Source organism: Nilaparvata lugens, chromosome 11, assembly GCF_014356525.2.
Source record: "Nilaparvata lugens isolate BPH chromosome 11, ASM1435652v1, whole genome shotgun sequence".
NCBI classification, from domain to species: Eukaryota; Metazoa; Arthropoda; class Insecta; order Hemiptera; family Delphacidae; genus Nilaparvata; species Nilaparvata lugens.
In genome coordinates this window covers 8,286,876-8,305,486 of record NC_052514.1, presented here as the reverse complement: position 1 = coordinate 8,305,486, position 18,611 = coordinate 8,286,876, and the positions used below count along the sequence as shown (strand labels likewise).

General features: G+C 35.2%; 2 protein-coding genes across 2 annotated transcripts in view; one reads left to right on the top strand and one right to left on the bottom strand.

The window, feature by feature from the left end:
- LOC111053554 (GRIP and coiled-coil domain-containing protein 2) overlaps positions 1–1,477 on the bottom strand; it is a 33,096-nt gene extending 31,619 nt beyond the window's left edge. The window contains exon 1 of the mRNA XM_039437562.1: positions 965–1,477. Within this exon, the coding sequence (XP_039293496.1) occupies positions 965–1,234 (270 nt within the window). The 5' untranslated portion in view covers positions 1,235–1,477. The remainder of the gene's footprint in view (positions 1–964) is intronic.
- LOC111055565 (Golgi-associated PDZ and coiled-coil motif-containing protein) overlaps positions 1–18,611 on the top strand; it is an 88,962-nt gene that overhangs the window by 58,426 nt on the left and 11,925 nt on the right. Inside the window, exons 3-4 of the mRNA XM_039437563.1 lie at positions 13,902–14,115; positions 16,487–16,643. Coding sequence (XP_039293497.1) covers positions 13,902–14,115; positions 16,487–16,643 — 371 coding nt within the window. The remainder of the gene's footprint in view (positions 1–13,901; positions 14,116–16,486; positions 16,644–18,611) is intronic.

Sequence of the window (18,611 nt, the reverse complement as noted above, 5' to 3'; positions counted from 1 at the left end):
TGACGGTAAATTAGTGATATTGTGATTCCAGATTCAAATTCTGGTTTCCAAGTTCCTGAATTCAAATCTGGAATAACAATCATGATAAATTATTCTTTTTATCTTTAAGAAGATTCAAGTCCTGGTTATAGTTCAAAATCCGACAGTAAAAACTAATGTTCTTCTTCTTCTTCAATGGCCCTACTGCCTAAATCGAGCCCTGACCCCCTCAATCCTGCCTCTCCAACCATCTCAATCCCTTGCCTCCGCCCTCCAATTTCTCACATGACGTTTGAAAACTAATGTAATTACTTGAAAATATATTTAGTTAGTAAATATCAGAGATTGACAACAATTATTTCATGTAGTTACAATAGTATGCATCCAATATACATATATCTACTATCCAATATTATACATATTTACCACAAATCAACCTTCACTACCATCCTATTATATTAAGCGAGCAATTTTGTATATCTGTTTATATTTTTATATCTGGTTATCTGGCTATTTATGTTCAACGGATCTCGAAAACGGCTCTAACGATTTTCACGTAATTTGTAACATAGTAGGTTTATGATATAAAAATTCGATTGCGCTAGGTCTCATCCTTGGGAAACTCGCTGAACGACATTAAAAGGATAATTCATCCTTGGCTGAAACAGCTGAGACTTTCGTCGTCTGTGGATAGTAAAAAGTGAGCGAGTGATTCTGTAGAAAATCAAAATATCGCATCCCCGAAATTCATAAGTTGACGTATATCCAGCTGTAAAATTATAAACACGATAATTTTAGAGAATTGTGTTCTGTTTATCAATAAATGAAAATATCGAGAAAAGCTCGGTGCCCCGATATCTACATATTATACTGTATACAAAAAATCGAACGATAAGTTTGAGCGTCTGGATCAGCCTCAATACAAATTTCTGAAAACTCTAAAACAAAATTTAGTTTCAAATGCAGATTACTGTAAATAACTAACCTGCTCAGTCAGTGACGTTCCCGTCCGTGTGGTCCAGGCGGGAGGATGTCCTCCGGATGATCCGGACGTCGCTCCGGATACTCCGGACAATGGATCCGCATTAACCGGACAATTACTCACGTGACAACTCACAAGAACAATAACCAAACCCCAATAATTAACCACCGCCCTTCCTTTGAAGTCTGTTGATGGGACCACTCCTACAATCTTCTTCCTGTCTGCGGTGCTATTTTCTTTCATCCTGGGTGTCCTTGTTTCGAATCCCTTCATGTGTTTGTCTTTTTGAAGTCATTCTCCACGATGTTTGAAAACTGTCCCTTCATCTTTGCCCTCCTCTAAACAGGACAAAGGCAAACACTGTGTGTGGATTTCGGCGCGGTTTTGAGAAAAACGATCAACATGTCTTGAGGGTGCGGTGACTGGATTCCTACTGAAGCGACCGGCTTATCAACTGTTTTTGAACTCTGTGCTATTTGCCGCTGAGCAGCTCTGTGGGCAGGAGCACGTGTGGATGTGTGTTGGGAGGAAGGTCTTGTGATACGGTGATACGGATGGGGGATGTTTGATACGCGAGGGGGAATTGGAGTTTGAAACTTTCTGAAGTTTTGAAACTTCAGATTTGAAGTTTGATACGATACTCAAGAGTTAGTGCCGGTTGCACAAAAGCCGGTTAAATTTTAATCGGGATTAATTCCAAGAGAACTAATCAGAGAAGACCTCTTATCAAAAATGCCATCTCAGATTGGCTCGTGTTGGATTAATCACGGTTAAAATTTAACCGGCTCTTGTGCAACCGGGCCTAAGAGTATCGTTTATTTTTGATATCTAAGTGGAAGTTTTCAGTACAGTCCGCCATTTTGTTCCACATTTTGTATCCGCCATTTCGTGTACATGCCAACGACAGCCAATCAGGTGTTGGGAATTCAGACCAATCACAGTTTGTTATACCTATGGCCAATCCCCCATAAAGAAACAAATCTCCTACAACTATCACAAACTTTATCATGAATACATACAACATGAACTCAACTCAATTCCTGTAATACATTTTTGTTAGAAATGTTATCTGACAAGCAAAAATATCACATTTTAAACTGATCTTGTTTTGCTGGCAGCGCCAAACATGTTATTTTGTTTTGACAAAGTTGTTTTTCGTGTATATTTGAATATTGATCAATATGTTTTTCAACTTTGTATTGAGGATTATTATTTTTGTTGTGGCAAAATAAAATTTTATTTGATTTGATTTGATCTAGACATGATTTCAAATCTCTTCGAATTCAGCTAATCATATTTCTGTTTTTTTTCATTTGAAGAAATTCCATAACTTCAAGCTCAATCAGAAAATAAATAAAAAAGATTGTACAGAATTTCGGATAATCAAGACAAGTTATTTGATCGGAAAATATACAAAGGAATTTGGTCAAATCTTACAGAATGTGAATCAATAGAAAAAGTTATCTTAATTACTTCCTGTTGAGTAAGTAGAATTTCTGCTAAAATGTCTTGAATTTCAAGTACAGTAAATCAAACAGTGTATTTTCCTTCAAAACTACAATACAAATAAATGTTATTTCCATTAATTTATAATTAAACAATCAATAAAATGTACATAATATTCAAAAATAAAATATATGTAATTTACTACAAATATAAATAAATAAATAGCATTTTTTCGGAAATTATCCTATTCAACTATGGGAAACCCATGTTCTAGAGCAGGTGTAGTAGTAATACAATCAAATTTCAGTTTCAGTTAAAATAAATCAGTATCATTAAAATAAAATGAACAAAATGAAAATTTAACTATACAAAAACAGAAACAAAATTATAAATTATACTAAATACTTAGGTACAAATACAAAATTATAAATTATACTAAATACTTAGGTACAAATTTAGAGTAGGGGTGCAAATACATTGGGTGAGTGAGCTCACATATTGTTCGAAATTATGTTTTCTATATTATGTCTTCCAGTTGTTGTGATCCAGTTTTTAACGGCGCATTTAAATTTTCTTGAGTTTCTATTATCTTGAAGTGTACAGGAAGTGAATTGTGGAGTTTTGGTGCTAGGTGGTTGAAGTGTCGTTGATATATTGCCTTCCTAGCCACGTTCGTGATAAGAAGGTTTCTGTTTCTTGTGTTATGTCTGTTTCTTGTGTTATGCCTGTTTCTTGTGTTATGTCTGTTTCTTGTGTTATGTCTGTTTCTTGTGTTATGTCTGTTTCTTGTGTTATGTCTGTTTCTTGTGTTATGTCTGTTTCTTGTGTTATGTCTGTTCTTGTGTATGACTTGTCCTATGTTGAAAGCTTTCCGGGTTTTTGTGTAGTCTGCAAATTATTTCCAAGGAGAGCTTTCTTATGTAAAATATAACTCAAACTAATGAAAAACTTATGAAAATAGATTCTGGGAGTTGAACTCATAGGAATAAATATGGCTCGATTTCTTGAATTCTCCATCAAAATACTTATAGAAATAGAGTTGGGAAAATACATATATACGAGATAAACTTATAGAAATGATTAAGGCTCAATTTCTTGAATTTCAAATAAACAGTATCGTTTTTGTCAAATCTCATCTAGAAATCACTCACCATCAGTTCCACATCCTGACTTAATAATAAATCTATCATTTCATCAGAAACACTTAGTCGAGTGCGTATTTCCGACAAGCAATGATTTATTTATCTCAGCAGCATTCCTTGCCGTCAAAAAGCCCGTCTCAGTGTGTGTGAGTGTGTGAGTGTGCGGGTTTGCCGATATGTGTTACAAAAACCTAAGACCTACCGACAGGAAGCCGAAGAAAAATGAAATAAGAAGAAAAAGAGAAGTGGAAAAAGAAGATGTATAGCAAGAAGACGAAGAAGAAGGGATAGAGAAAGAGAAGAGAAAGAAGTAGAGGATGATGAAGAAGAATAAGAAGAAGGAAAATGAGAAGAGGAAGAAGAAGAACAACCAAGAAAGAAAAAGGAGAATGAGAAGAGGGAGAAGAAGAACAACCAAGAGAGAAGAAGAAGAAGAGAATGAAGAAGATGGAGAAGTAGAAGTCGAAGAAGAATTAGAAGAAGAAGAATACAAAGAGGAAGAACGGAGAGCAAGAAGAAGAAGAAGAGGAGGAAGATGATGAAGAAGAAGTAAAATAAGAACAGGAAGTAGAAGAACCAAGAAAAAAAGAAGAGAATGAAGAAGAAGAAGAAGAAGAAGAAGAAAATGGAGAAGTACAAGAAGTAGAAGTCGAAGAAAAAGAAAAAGAAGAGGAAGATGAAGAAGAAGTAAGATAAGAACAGGAAGAAGAAGAACCAAGAAAAAAGGAGAGAATGAAGAAGATGGAGAAGTACAAGAAGTAGAAGTCGAAGAAAAAGATGAAGAAGAAGGTGGAGAAGTACAAGAAGTAGAAGTCGAAGAGGAAGAAGTAAAAGAAGAAGATGGAGAAGAGCAAGAAGTAGAAGAAGAAAATGGAGAAGAAGTAGATGAAGAAGAAGATGATGGTGAAGATGAAGAAAAAGAGAAAGAAGATGAAAAGGAAAAAGAAGATGAAAAAGAGAAAGAAGATGAAAAAGAGGAAGAGGTGGAAAAAGAAAATGAAGAAGAAGTAGTTTGAGAAGGAGAAGAAGAACAAGATGAGGAAGAAGAAGAAGAAGAAGAAGGAGAAGTAGAATTAGAAGAAGTAGAAGTCGAAGAAGGAGAAGTAGAATTAGAAGAAGTAGAAGTCGAAGAAGGAGAAGAAGTAGATGGAGGAGAGGAAGAGGAAGAAGAAGTAGTTGGCGAAGAAGAAGATGGAAAAGGAGAAGAAGAACAAGATGAGGAAGAAGAAGAAGAAGAGAAGAAGAAGAAGAAGAAGATGGAGAAGTAGAATAAGAAGAAGAAGTAGAAGTCGAAGAAATTTCATTACTACAATCTCAATCAGAAAAGAAATAAAAAAGATTGTACAGAATTTCGGATGATCAAAACAAACTACTTAATCGGAAAATATACAAAGGAATTTGGTCAAATCTTACAGAATGTGAATCAATAGAAAAAGTTATCTTAATTACTTCCTGTTGAGTAAGTAGAATTTCTGCTAAAATGTCTTGAATTTCAAGTACAGTAAATCAAACAGTGTATTTTCCTTCAAAACTCAAACTAATGAAATACTTATGAAAATAAATTTGGGAGTTGAACTTATAGAAATCAGTATGGCTCGATTTCTTGAATTTCCATCAACCTCGAACTAAAAAACTTATAGAATAGAGTTTGGGAAAATTCATATTATAAACCATTTATCGTATTTCTTTAGGGCTACTTTTAATATAAATAAAAATATAAAAGTGAAAATCACTTGAAAATGGCTTTAATGTCCGAAACATGTTGTGACAAAATAATTTAAAAGGGTGGGTACGGTCACTGAGATTTATATTTTTATTTATATAGAATACTACTTATAGAAATAATTATGGCTAATTTCTTGAATTTCAAATGAATCAAACAGTATCGTTTTTGACAAATCTCATCTAGGAATCACTCACCATCAGTTCCACATCCTGACTTAATAATAAATCCTATCATTTCATCAGAAACACTTAGCCGAGTGCGTATTTCCGACAAGCAATGATTTATTTATCTCAGCAGCATGCCTTGCCGTCAAAAAGCCGTCTCAGTGTGTGTGAGTGGTGGAGTGTGCGGGTTTGCCGAATGTGTTACAAAAACCTAAGACCTGCCGACAGGAAGCCGAAGAAAAATAAAAGAAGAAGAAAAAGAGGAGTGGAAGAAAAGATGTATGAGCAAGAAGACGAAAAGAAGAATAGAGAAAGAGAAGAGAAAGAAGTAGAGGATGATGAAGAAGAATAAGAAGAAGGAAAATGAGAATAGAAGAAGAAGAAAACCAAAAAGAAAAGGAGGATAAGAAGAGGGAGAAGAAGAACAACCAGAGAGAGAAGAAGAGAATGGAAGATGTAGAAGAAGAACAAGATGAGGAAGAAGAAGAAGAAAAAAAAGATTAAGAAACAGAGGAAAAAGTAGAAAAAGAAGAGAACGAGAAGCAGAAGAGGAAGAAGATGGAAAAGAGGAAGAGTTGGAAAAAGAAGATGAAGAAGAAGAAAAGGAGGAGTTGGAAGAGAGAAAGAAGATGGAGAACAGTTGAAAAAAGTGCTGTAGTATAAACAGGGTGGCCCAAAAATAAATATTTACACACGTCTATGTGTCTACTCATATGCAGGATGACTCAAGATATGGCTTATTATGATTACTATCATTATAGTTAATATTCAAGATGATTCAGCCACGCTCTCGATCATTCTGGAAATAGACTGACTGACATTCCACGTCTGCGCATGCGCGTCAGAGAGGGTTTGTCGAAATTAATGGTTGGATTTATCCTAATCTCAGATCAATCACTGCCAACCCTTGCCACCTACTCAGTGTGATAATCCTCTATGTTTTATAGTGCTATGGAGTATTTTATTGTAAGATTCACTTGAAAATGTCAGGATTAGTTGAATGCGAAACATTATTCATGTTAGACTAACAGGTAACCCGTACTTTTTATAAACTTGACAAGCTGAAAACTGGACCTACTGAAATCTTGGAGAGCTTAAAATAGGCCTATAAAGTTTTACTTTACATTTTTGAGAAAATTGTGAAAAACATGGTTTTTTAGTAAATATCCGCCATTTTTCTAAAGAATATTACGGAGCTCCTGAAATTTTCCCAGAAATGAGACTCATGTCAGTTGATAGGGCTTATGAATAGCTATCCATGGTATGAATTTGAAGAGAATCGTTAAAGCCATTTTCCAAAAAACCGTGAAAAACATGGGTTTTCAGTCATTATCCGCCATTTTTCTCAAGAATATTACGGAGCTCCTGCAATTTTCCCAGAAATGAGACTCATGTCAGTTGATAGGGGTAATAAATAGCTATACATGGTATAAATTTGAAGAAAATCGTTAGAGCCGTTTTCGAGAAAACCGTGAAAAACATGTTTTTCAGTAATTATCCGCCATCTTGAATTGAATTTTATTGAATTTCTTATTGTCGGATCCTCATGGTATAAGGACCTTAAGTTTAAAATTTCAAGTCAATTGGTTAATTAGGAATGGAGTTATTGTGTTCACAGACATACACACATATACACACACACATACACACACATAGACCAACACCAAAAATCATGATTTTGGGCTCAGGGGACCTTGAAACGTATAGAAAACTTGAAATTAGGGTACCTTAATTCCTCGAAAAGCAATACTTTCCTTACTATGGTAATAGGGCAAGGAAAGTAAAAACTACTTTAATCTACTATGACTTCAAAAATCTGGTCCGCTATCTTGGATCCGCCATTTTGAATGCGACTTTACTTTTTTAAATAGGAAGGTGGTCATACGATACATGATTTCGATACGGAATTTCAAGAATAAATGAATGGCAGAAACCGCATATCGATATATCTAACCGTTTTGATGATATTCACATTATTAATCAATACGATGAAAATGAGAAATGAAATACATGAGTGGTATTGATTAATAATTTATTCATTTATTGAAAACAAGAATATGTGGAAGCAACAGATCAATGATCCATTTTGCTTCCATTACATTAATCGTTTGAAAAACAAAGAAAATTTGAAGTACAACTAAACAAATTAATATTGGAAATAAGAAATTAAATGTAGAAACATTTATGATGATGATTATAAATATAATACATTAATATAAAATGCAATTACATGAAGTGATTATACAATCTTAAGTTCTGCACCAAATACTAAAATGAAAAATGAGTGAAATGAAATAATACTTGGAAATAAGATTAATTCTCCCAGACTCTATGGATGAACGACAGTTCAACTCTTCCATCCAGTAGGGCCTCTCTAACTTCACGACGAAACCTACTCCCAGAAAGGTGAAATAAGTCAATTCTGTCCGCAACCGTATTGAACAGCCTGGGCAGCCGATTCATTGGAGCAAAAAAACCACTCAATGATCTGCTATAATTTACTCTGAATGAGAATGTAGATCTCCGTGCTATTGGAGATACATAGATATTGATCTGGGCCAACAGTTCGGGTGTATCAACTGAACCATTCAACAACTTGTGCAAGAACACCAGATCAATCACAGAACGTCTTACACAGAGAGGATCAATATTGAAGATTCTGTATAGCTCTCTGCTAGGAAAAACAATAGGACACGGGACACTAAATCTCTTATAGAACAAGTGTCTCAAAAATCTCTTCTGTACCCTCTCCAAGTCCTGAATTAGACCCCCAGAGTATGGATTCCAAATAGGAGCTCCATACTCCAGCACACTTCTGACAAGTGACTTATACAGGCACAAAAGAGTCTCTTCACCTCTAAAGTCCCTGCAGGTTCTTAATAATATGAATATCTTCTAAACGGTTTGAGATATCGATGTGCGGTTTTTGCCATCCATTTTTTCTTGAAATTCCGTATTGAATTCATGTATAATTTGACCACCTTCCTATTTAAAAAAGTAAAGTCGCATTAAAAATGGCGGATCCAAGATGGCGGACCAGATTTTTGAAGTCATTTTTTTTAATTTGAGTAGGATCCCCAATCACACCCACTGTCAAATTACCTTTGTGTATGAGATATTAAGCCGTTCTCGGACTTTTCACCCATCCTGTATTATAAGCCAATTCCTCCTTTACTATAGATTATGTTCTATGAAGTAAATATGACTGTAAACACCGCAAGGGTCTAATTAAAAACTTGAAAAACTGAAAACTGGACCTACTGAAATCTTGGAGAGTTTAAAATAGACCTTTAACCATCCTCGGTAAATGAGGAACTTATATATGCTGTATGCAAAATTCAAGATAATCAGTTGAGTAGTTCAGAGGAGATGATGCGTCATTCGTGAACTTCCTATTTCGTACGTGTAAAAGCCGATTCTTTCCTTAATTTTATTATAGATTTGATCATTCCCCATGGCTGACCTCCAAATTTTCCCCTGTTTCCTGCTATTTCCTGTCTATAATATGTGGTAACATGTTGTGAAAATTCTTGGGAAAAATAACAAACTCAATCAATCTATGGATGAATGGTATTGTGAGATTGATTTTAAATTGTCAGCATTCCTTATGCTTACCAACAATGCATCCCCTTTGAATAATGCTGACAGCTTTTAGAATTAAGTTTGTTTTTTGGTCCTTCAATTTCTTTAATATGTGAATATTTCCTATTTTAGTAATAATAATGTAAAATATATATCTTTTATGTTTGGTTTTGAAGCATCTAAATTAAAAAATCTACTTTGTAAAAATAATTAAGGACTGAAAATTTTGTGAAGTGAACAAATACAAGACTTAACCTATTTGGTGGGACTATGTGTAATCTTTTATAAATTTGGGAGGGGAATAGCACAAGGTTACCTTATTTTTTCTCTCCCTATCATTTGGATGATGGTTTTATTGTATGAATCAATCAATCAATAAAGCTTGTCGAGACTCTCAACACATTAACATGTAGGATGAGTGAAAACGTTGTGGCAAAAAACTAGATTAGATCATCCTCTACAATATCTACATTTATGGTATTGCTGTTGTAGGTTTATTTATGGTTCCGTTTATGGCAATTTGTGTGTAGTGTAGCCACACGCACGCGTATTCTCACACAGGGGAGTTCACAGGTCACTCTGTATCTTTTAGCGGCTTGGTTTGCGTTATCTCATTTAGAGTTGAATTCACTTGAAACAGTCATAATTCCTTGTGCCAGTTGCAACATCGCTTCCCATTTGACATATGCTGACAGGTTTTTGTGAGAAACCTCGTTATAGCATCGAAAATAGATCAGACCGACTCTATGAATAATGAATATAATTGCGCATCTGACACTCGTTGTGGGGGGGGGGGTGTAGTGATGATGGTGAAGAAGACAGGGGGAGGGGGATTAGGCCTAGCTTGGTCATCTCTGAGACTGACTGACGTCCAGCTGTCTAGCTGGTGAACGATTTTGATGAGGATGATGCTCTCAAAATGCCTGGATTTGTGCCAGCTATTTTTGGACTACGGTAGTTGTGAATTTGTGATAAAGAGTACCACAACGTTCAAGGAATGTTCTGTGCCACAAATCATGATAGTCATAATTAAAAAAAAAACTGTTCTGTTTTTAGTTTATCAGAGATTGACAATGGTGTAATAACCGAAACCGGTAAATCTAAGTATCAATGGTTTTTTGACAATTTCTTAGTCTCTTTCATTTAATATGAATAATTACCACAATATCAACTTCTCAACTACACTTAAAAAATAAAAAAATGGGGAATCTAACTTTGCAGAACATTTGGTAACAAATAATCACAAGTTCACAGTATTGTTGAGGAGAATGTTGAGTTTCTATATGTTAATAACAAAGGCAGAACTTTGAATATTCTAGAGGCTTTAGAAATAACAAGAGTAATTAAGGAAAATTCTCAGTATAGTTTGAATGACCAGATTCATATAGAATATTCTATATCCTTTAGAATATTCTAGAGACTTTAGAAATAACAAGAGCAATTAAGGAAAATTCCCTTTTTTATGTAATTAAGGAAGATTCATTTCAACCAATACAACACTACGAATTTAGTTTTATCATAACATTGTAAGCATACATTAGTCAATAGTTTTTCCATTCACATATTTGTTTTATTATCTTTCACTTGTTTTCTTGGTTCTTATGTTGTACTGAAAGTAAATTTTGTTATCATGGCGAGTCTGTTGCTTAAGCCGCCATTTTGTGACACCTTTGAGTGGGAGGAGACTGTCTAGCTGGGCCGATGGCAGGCGTTCATGCTCTTGACCAATAGCAGTACTAGCCTACTAGTATAAATTCTGCTGCTCTTGTATTTAGTTTCAGTTTATCAGAGATTGACAATGGTGTAACAACCGAAACCGGTTAGTCTTTTTCATTCAATAATCTATCAATCTTGATTTATAAAAATTCTGGGTGGGATCATTTCTGGGTCAAGCCTGGTGGTTCTTAAAAAAAAGAATAAATGCCAAGTGACCTGGCTGGTTAAGGTCTGGTGTGAGAAGTTTCAGGTCGCGTCTGATCAATTTCAGGGCATCTGTCATGACTTAAATTCACCAATCATTTATAAATGATTGAATGTGTAATGTATCAATGTATGGATTACGCTAGTATGTTTGAATGCCATTATTGCAACATAACTGATATCAAAGTATAAAAAAATCTGTAGAATGCGAGTTAGAGAATTGATTGCATTTGTTGACGCGTTTGCTTGGTTTCAGAAGTGATCTCACTTTTTGGGAGTGTGCCGACTTCTGTCTCTCTCCTCTCTATAGCTCGAAACATTTATTTTCTTCGTCTTTCCATTGCTCATCCTATTATTTATGCATTTTTATTTTAATCTTCTTGATTCTTCTCTACTTCAAATAATGTTCTCACTTTGTCCATCTCTCATGACTGTCCCTCTTACTTCCTGTGTCTTTTACTGCTACTTTCTCTCTCTCTCTCTCTCTTTCTCTTCTTCCTGTCTCTTATACTCTCTAATACTCTCTGCTGCGCTCATCTCTCTCACTGTATCTCTTTTCTCTTCCGCTTGCATTCTTGTCATTCTCCGATCGGTCACTTCTTTTTTTCTCCGATCTTTGACATTTCCATTTTGCATTAGTGTGTGGTGTGTGGTACAAATCACAGATTGACGGATTGACGACCTGGCAGCGTATGGCAAAGTGGAGAGTATTCATGAACTAAATGAAGTATAAGAAGTAGTAGGAGAAATAGTAGAAGCAAAAGAAGAAGAAGAAGAATAACAACAACAAAACAATATGCAAATGAACACAGAAAGAAGTAGAATCGAGAAAGAATAATAAGGAGATCAAAGAAAGAAGAAAAAAGGAGAAAGGGAAAGAATAAAAAGATGAAGAAGACGTAGAAGATGATGAAGAAAACGACAAAGCAGAAAAAATAAGAAAAAGGTGGAAAAGAACCAATTATTTAGAAGAATAAGGAAAAGTTAAGAAGAAAAGATGAAAGAGAACCGATAAAGAAGTACGAGAAAGAAGAAGCAGAAGAGGAAGAAGAACAAAAATATGAAAATGAACACAGAAAGAAGTAGAATCAACAAAGAATAATAAGTAGAATCTAGAAAGAAAAAGAAGAAGAAGAAGAGAAGAAGAAGAAGAAGAAGAAGAAGAGTAGAAGTAGAAGAAGAGGAAGAAGAAGACGTAGCAGATGATGAAGAAAACGACAAAGCAGAAAAAATAAGAAAAAGGTGGAAAAGAACCAATAATTAGGAAGAGTAAGGAAAAGTTGAGAAGAAAAGAGGAAAAAGAACCGATAAAGAAGTACGAGAACAAGAAGAAGAAACATCCAAGACAGCAAGCAGAACTAGAAGAAGAAGAAGAAGAAGAAGAAGAAGAAGAAGAAGAAGAAGAAGAAGAAGAAGAAGAAGAAGAAGAAGAGTAGAAGTTGAAGAAGAAAAAGAAGGAAAATAAGAGGAGGAAGAAAATGAAAAGAAGATGAAGAACAAGAACAAAAAATAAGATGAAGAAAAACCTAGGTAAAGAAAGAAGAAGAACCAAGAAAGAGAATATAAAGAACCGAGAAAGAGAAGGAAGAAGAAGAACCAAGAAAGAGATCAAAGTAGAGAAAGGAGAACGAGGTGGAGAATAAGATTTAGAAGGCTGTGGCGGAGAAGAAGCTATGCTACAGTATGTTAGGAGTCAGTAGAAGAATATTTAGAAGGCTGTGCCGGAGAAGAAGCTATACCACAGTATGTTAGGAGTCAGTAGAAGAAGATCTAGATGGCTGTGGCGGAGGAGAAGCTATACCACAGTATGTTAGGAGTCAGTAGAAGAAGAAGAAGAATAAGAAGAAGAAGAAGAAGAAGAAGAAGGAAGAATCTAGAAGACTAGAAGAACCTAGAAAGAGAAAGAAGAAGAAAAAGGCGAACGAGGAGGATGAGGAGGATGGAGGAGAATGTGGTGGAGAAGAAGCAATACTAGGCCAGTAGCAGAAGCGAAGTAAGAGTATGATGAGTGAAAAGAAGATACGTAGGAGAAGGAGAAGAAAACGAAAAGTATGAGAAGTGAGAAGACTAGGAAGTTGTAAGAAAACAGAAAACAGTAGTTGAAGAAGATGCTGAAGTATAAAAACAACATGCCAGCGATTTGTTTAACGCCGACACGGGTCATTATTTTTCAGGGAGGTCGCTTTTGAAGTGTTGGTTACGCCCTGTCACATGGATATGGGGACCACTAGCCCCTCCACACACGTATCATAGAATTTAGAATATGTGTCGCAGGCCTATATGTTTATGTTACATTTCTGTGAAGCGCGCTCTCTCTCACTCTCATATGCATATGAAACTCTCAGTTTCATTCAAAATTTAGACTTTTTGAATAATTATTTAGTTACTGTTCTAGATTTTTTAATTCAGACTCTAATAGTATCTATTTGATTCAAAATTGCTCGTTTATCTGAGTATTGAAGAGCGTAAATTGTATTTTGAAAAGTGAAAGTGACATAACCAACATTTGATTTGGACAGTATAGTATAAATTGGAAATGGGACAGTTTTGGGCATGAACCTGTTCATCTACCATTATATACTTTACATATAATGATATTTACTACATCTATATACTAATATACTCACATAGTATATACTGCGGTTATATACTGAGACCCAGCTTGGCAAAACAGATGTTTACAAGCTTTAGTAGGCCTATTGGGTCAGCGAGTTTTCCCAGGGATGAGACCTAGTGCAATCGAATTTTTATATTATAAACCTACTATGTTCTGAATTTCGTGAGAATCGTTAGAGCCGTTTTCGAGATCCGGTGAAATACAAACATTTGAACATTTAAACATCTAAACATCTAAACTTATAAACATATGAACATATAAACAGAAATTGCTTGTTTTATTGTATAGGATATTTCGATTATTATTTCACCATTTTTCTAACAGAGTTGTGTTTTGTTTTCAGGCAGAATTGGTGCACATGCGCACAGAGGCGGTGGAGACAAAGACGCGCAGCCAGGCAGTGGAAGAGGAGCTGCATGCAGTGTTGGTATCGTTGCACACCACTCAGCTGCAGCAGCTGCCAGGTCATCACAATGCAAACGTCAATGCTAACATACAGGCCAAGCTGCAACAGGGATTGGTCGAGAGGTCGCCCACACACAAGGCTGTCATTTCAGGTAGAATATTCTCATAGATCAGTATTAGTATCAGATAAAGTCAAGATATTATTTCCACCTTCAGAGACTTATATCGGGGCACCGAGCTTCGCTCGTTATTTTTATTTATTGATAAACAGAACACATTCTCTAAAATGATCGTGTTTATATTCCACAGCTGGCTATACGTCAGCTTATGAATTTCGGGGATGCGGTATTTTGATTTTCCACAGAATCACTCGCTCAATTTTTACTATCCACAGAAGACGAAAGTCTCAGCTGTTTCAGCCAAGGATGAATTATCCTTTTAATGTCGTTCAGCGAGTTTTCCCAAGGATGAGACCTAGTGCAATCGAATTTTTATATCATAAACCTACTATGTTCCAAATTTCGTGAAAATCGTTACAGTAGTTTTCGAGATCCGTTGATCATAAATAACCAGATATAAAAATAACCAGATAACCAGATATAAAAATATAAACAGATATACAGAAATTACTCGCTTAATATAATACTATACAAGATGTCAAGATCAACATACAGGGTTAGCTGCAACAGGGACTAATAGAGAGGTCGCCCACTCGCAAGGTGGATCAAGTTTTCAGTTCGTCTAATTATCAGTTAATCAAGTTTTCAGTACGTTAAGTTTTCAGTTTATAACGTTTTCAGTAGGTGAAGTTTCAAGTTTGTCAAGGTTCCAGTGCGTAGTGTTTCTAGTATGTCATGTTTTCATTTTGTAAAGTTCTCAATCTGACAAGATTTCAGAAAGACGAAGGGGAAGCAGAAAAAGAAGTAGTAGTAGTAAAAGAAGAAGAAGTACGTTATAATGGTAGTATTCGATTAACATTGTTGTTGCTATCCTTGTCTATCATTCGACAAAACAGATAGAACTATTCTTTTCTAGCTCCGCATCGTCACCAATGATTACATAGAAGAATTCTTGAAGTTTTTATTGAAAATTTACAGATGTTCAATGTGTGCACCATTTGCAACACGACAGATATCAACACGGTAGTCAAATTCTGACCTCACACGACTAAGCATCTCACGGTTAACTGTAGCAAGAGCATTTGTGATTCGTTGTTTAAGATCATCGATATCAACAGGAAGCGGTGGTACGAAAACTCTGTCTTTTACATAGCCCCACAAGAAAAAGTCGCAGGGCGTTAGGTCCGGACTACGAGGTGGCCACGGCTGAAACACAACATTTTCCTCACTTGCACGGCCGATCCATCGTCTAGGAGATGTTCATCCAGATACCCTCTGACGTCTGAGTACCAGTGAGGCGGAGCTCCATCTTGTACAAAAATGAAGTTACAACTATCTTCATGGAGTTGAGGCATTAACCATTCGGTTAACATGTCCAGATAAATTCTTCCGGTTACTGATGGTTCTTGGAAGAAGAAAGGCCCGTAAACCTTTTCACAAGATAAAGCGCAAAACACGTTCACTTTAGGAGAATCGCGTATATGCTGTACAGTCTCCCTTGGGTTTTCTGTTCCCCATACTCGTACATTATGTCTGTTAACTTTTCCACTAATGTGAAAAGTGCATTCATCACTGAAAATTAGGCGATTAAACAATGTGTCGTCATTTTCAAGACAATGTTGCATCTCTTGAAAAAATGTTTACGTACAACTTTATCATTGTCATTTAAACTTTGTACTAACTGCAATTTATAAGGTGTCATTTTCAAACGTTTCCGCAGAATTTTCCACACAGTAGGTTGAGGAATTTGCAATTCTAAACTCGCTGATCTAGTCGATTTTTCTGGACTTCGTACAAAAACATCACGAGCACTATCAATTTTTTCTTCTGTAACAGAAGGTCTTCCAGTACTCTTCTTCTTACACACACATCCACTGCTTTCAAAACGTTCATACCAGTCATAAATTGATTGCCTTGTTGGTGGTGGTTTACCGTATTTTGTTCTGAAATGACGTTGCACAACAGTAACAGAGTTTGTTTTGGCTAATTCAAGAACACAATAAGCTTTCTCCACTTGAGTAGCGGCCATATTGCTAAACTAAACTGGCTGTTGTAACACGGAGCAGCCAACAATAGCCAGCAACAGTTCTACCAACATAAACTTTAAGAAATTCCCTACAAACCTATATCACTTACTATGTTGAAATACACCTGTTTAATTTTGTACAGGCTATTGAAGTTGTCTATTTCATTTGTAATCAGTTGTATTTGTCAAGTCATCTATTTTCCTAACTAACATTACTTAAAATAATTTTCCTCAATCTTATTGCAGGTGTAAACATGAACAATCAAGTAATGTCACTGGAATTCTCATAGTAATAATGTCTGATAATTGTCAAGTCATCATGTACTTTTCTCACTTTTAACATTACTTGAAATAATTTTTCTCATTATCTGATTGCAGGTGTGAACATGGATAACCTAGTGATGTCGCTGGAAAACTGGAAAGCTCAGCTGGAACTGGAGAATGAGTCTCTGAGGAACACAGTGGTCGGACTCCAGGCTGAAGTGTGCGGAGCAAGACTGGCTGCTAGGTACCTGGACAAGGAGTTGGCTGGAAGGTAATCACCTATTTTCTATTAACTAATATATATTTCCAGAAGGTTGACCAGCTATTATTATTCAATCAATGATTTCAGGGTTGATCGGTGAATGCACCCCATTCAATCAATAGACATTGTAATAGGGTAATTAATATTGGTAATTGGGGTTATATTAGGTATGGTATTGAGCTGGTATTATAGGGTTGTGAGAACAACACTAGACATTATGGTAACAATTTATAATGGGGGAATCGCTTGGCTTGCGAGAGGTTAAATTGATCTAACTCTATAACTCATGAGAAAGGAACTATATTTTAAAAGAATAACCAAAACAGATTATATTTTGGAGAACTAAGTAATCGATTTTTATTAAAATGAAACTCGAAAATTAAATAAAATAATATTAAGAAAACTTTTTAAACAAACAATAGAATAATAATTACGGGATTTGCCTTCAATAAAAAAATATGAATAATATATAATAATAAAAGAGACTAATATCGGGGCACTGAGCTTCGCTCGTTATTTTTATTCATTGATAAACAGAACGCATTCTCTAAAATGATCGTGTTTATATTTTACAGCTGGCTATACGTCAGCTTATGAATTTCGGGGATACGATATTTTGATTTTTCACATATTCACTCTCTCACTTTTTACTATCCACAGACGACGAAAGTCTCAGCTGTTTCAGCCAAGGATGAATTATCCTTTGATTTGCTTTCAATAAAAAGAGATGAATAATATATAATAATGAAATTGATAATATTGGTAACTCACTGAACCAGGAAAATGATGTCTCGAACAGAGGGGTAGAGCCGGGCCCTATTATCTGCTGTAGATAGTTCCAGGTCCCGTCCTCGTAACCGACTGCCAAGAAGCATACATTTTTCAGTCCAATTTTACTTGTCATGAATTTTCACCGTCGTCGACACTTTTAATTTTTAAACAATGGACGCTCTCGGATTGTGAAAATTCATGTCAAATAATCGGCCACATTACAACATGAACGACTATGTTGTATCAACTTAATCTATAGCGAGAGTGAGATTAAGGTTATCAAGTCAGAATCTAACTAACATGGACACTGGTTTGCATGGTTTGGTTTGGTTCATTTTTTTGTTTGGTTCTGGTTTGGTTCACATGGACACTGACTATCACAGACATTGGTTTGCTATCAGTGTCTGTCATAAGCCAAAAAAGATAGCTCTACCCTTATCTACCTCCGTACTGCTGCCAAATCGTTTCTTGACAATGAAGAAACATAATGTACTACCAAAGTACATTTATATTGTTTCTCAATTATGAGAATATATTGTCAGACCGAAATCAAGAGAAAATATATTTCCTTTGTGAATAAGAAATTGAATGTAAGAAAGTATGCAAATGTCCACTAGTCTATTTTGAAATTCTAGTGCTATTTAAAATATTTGAAGTATCTTGGTTATATTATATTACATTAAGTATATGATTTTTTTTTTATTTGTCTATCTGTATTGTACTGGTCTGGATTATTTTATAAAGAGCTGTATTAATTCTAAAATCATGTTTAAATATAGGTAAGGAATGTTTTGAACTCGTGGCTAGAGCACAAGGTTTCTTTTTCTAGCCACGCCAATTATTTAACTACAAATTATTTATTCATTCTCATGTAAAACTGTTGTTAATTGGTGAATAAAATTTGATTTGGTTTGAATAAAAACACACATATGTTGTCAAATTCTCTACACAGTTACTACAAAAACTGTGTAGGATTTGACAACATATGTGTGTTTTTATTCAATTATGGAACAGTTCTACAATATTGACAATGACTCAGTCGAATTTTCGAATAAGAAATATTTGATCATATTAACAAGAGCAATATTTACAGGAATAGAATTACATCAGATTTACCAGAATAACTCTGATCACATCAATCCTTTGAAGAAGGCGATAGTAAGATAGAATCGGCAAGTGTGTGGTTCGGTTGCACAAAATCTTGTT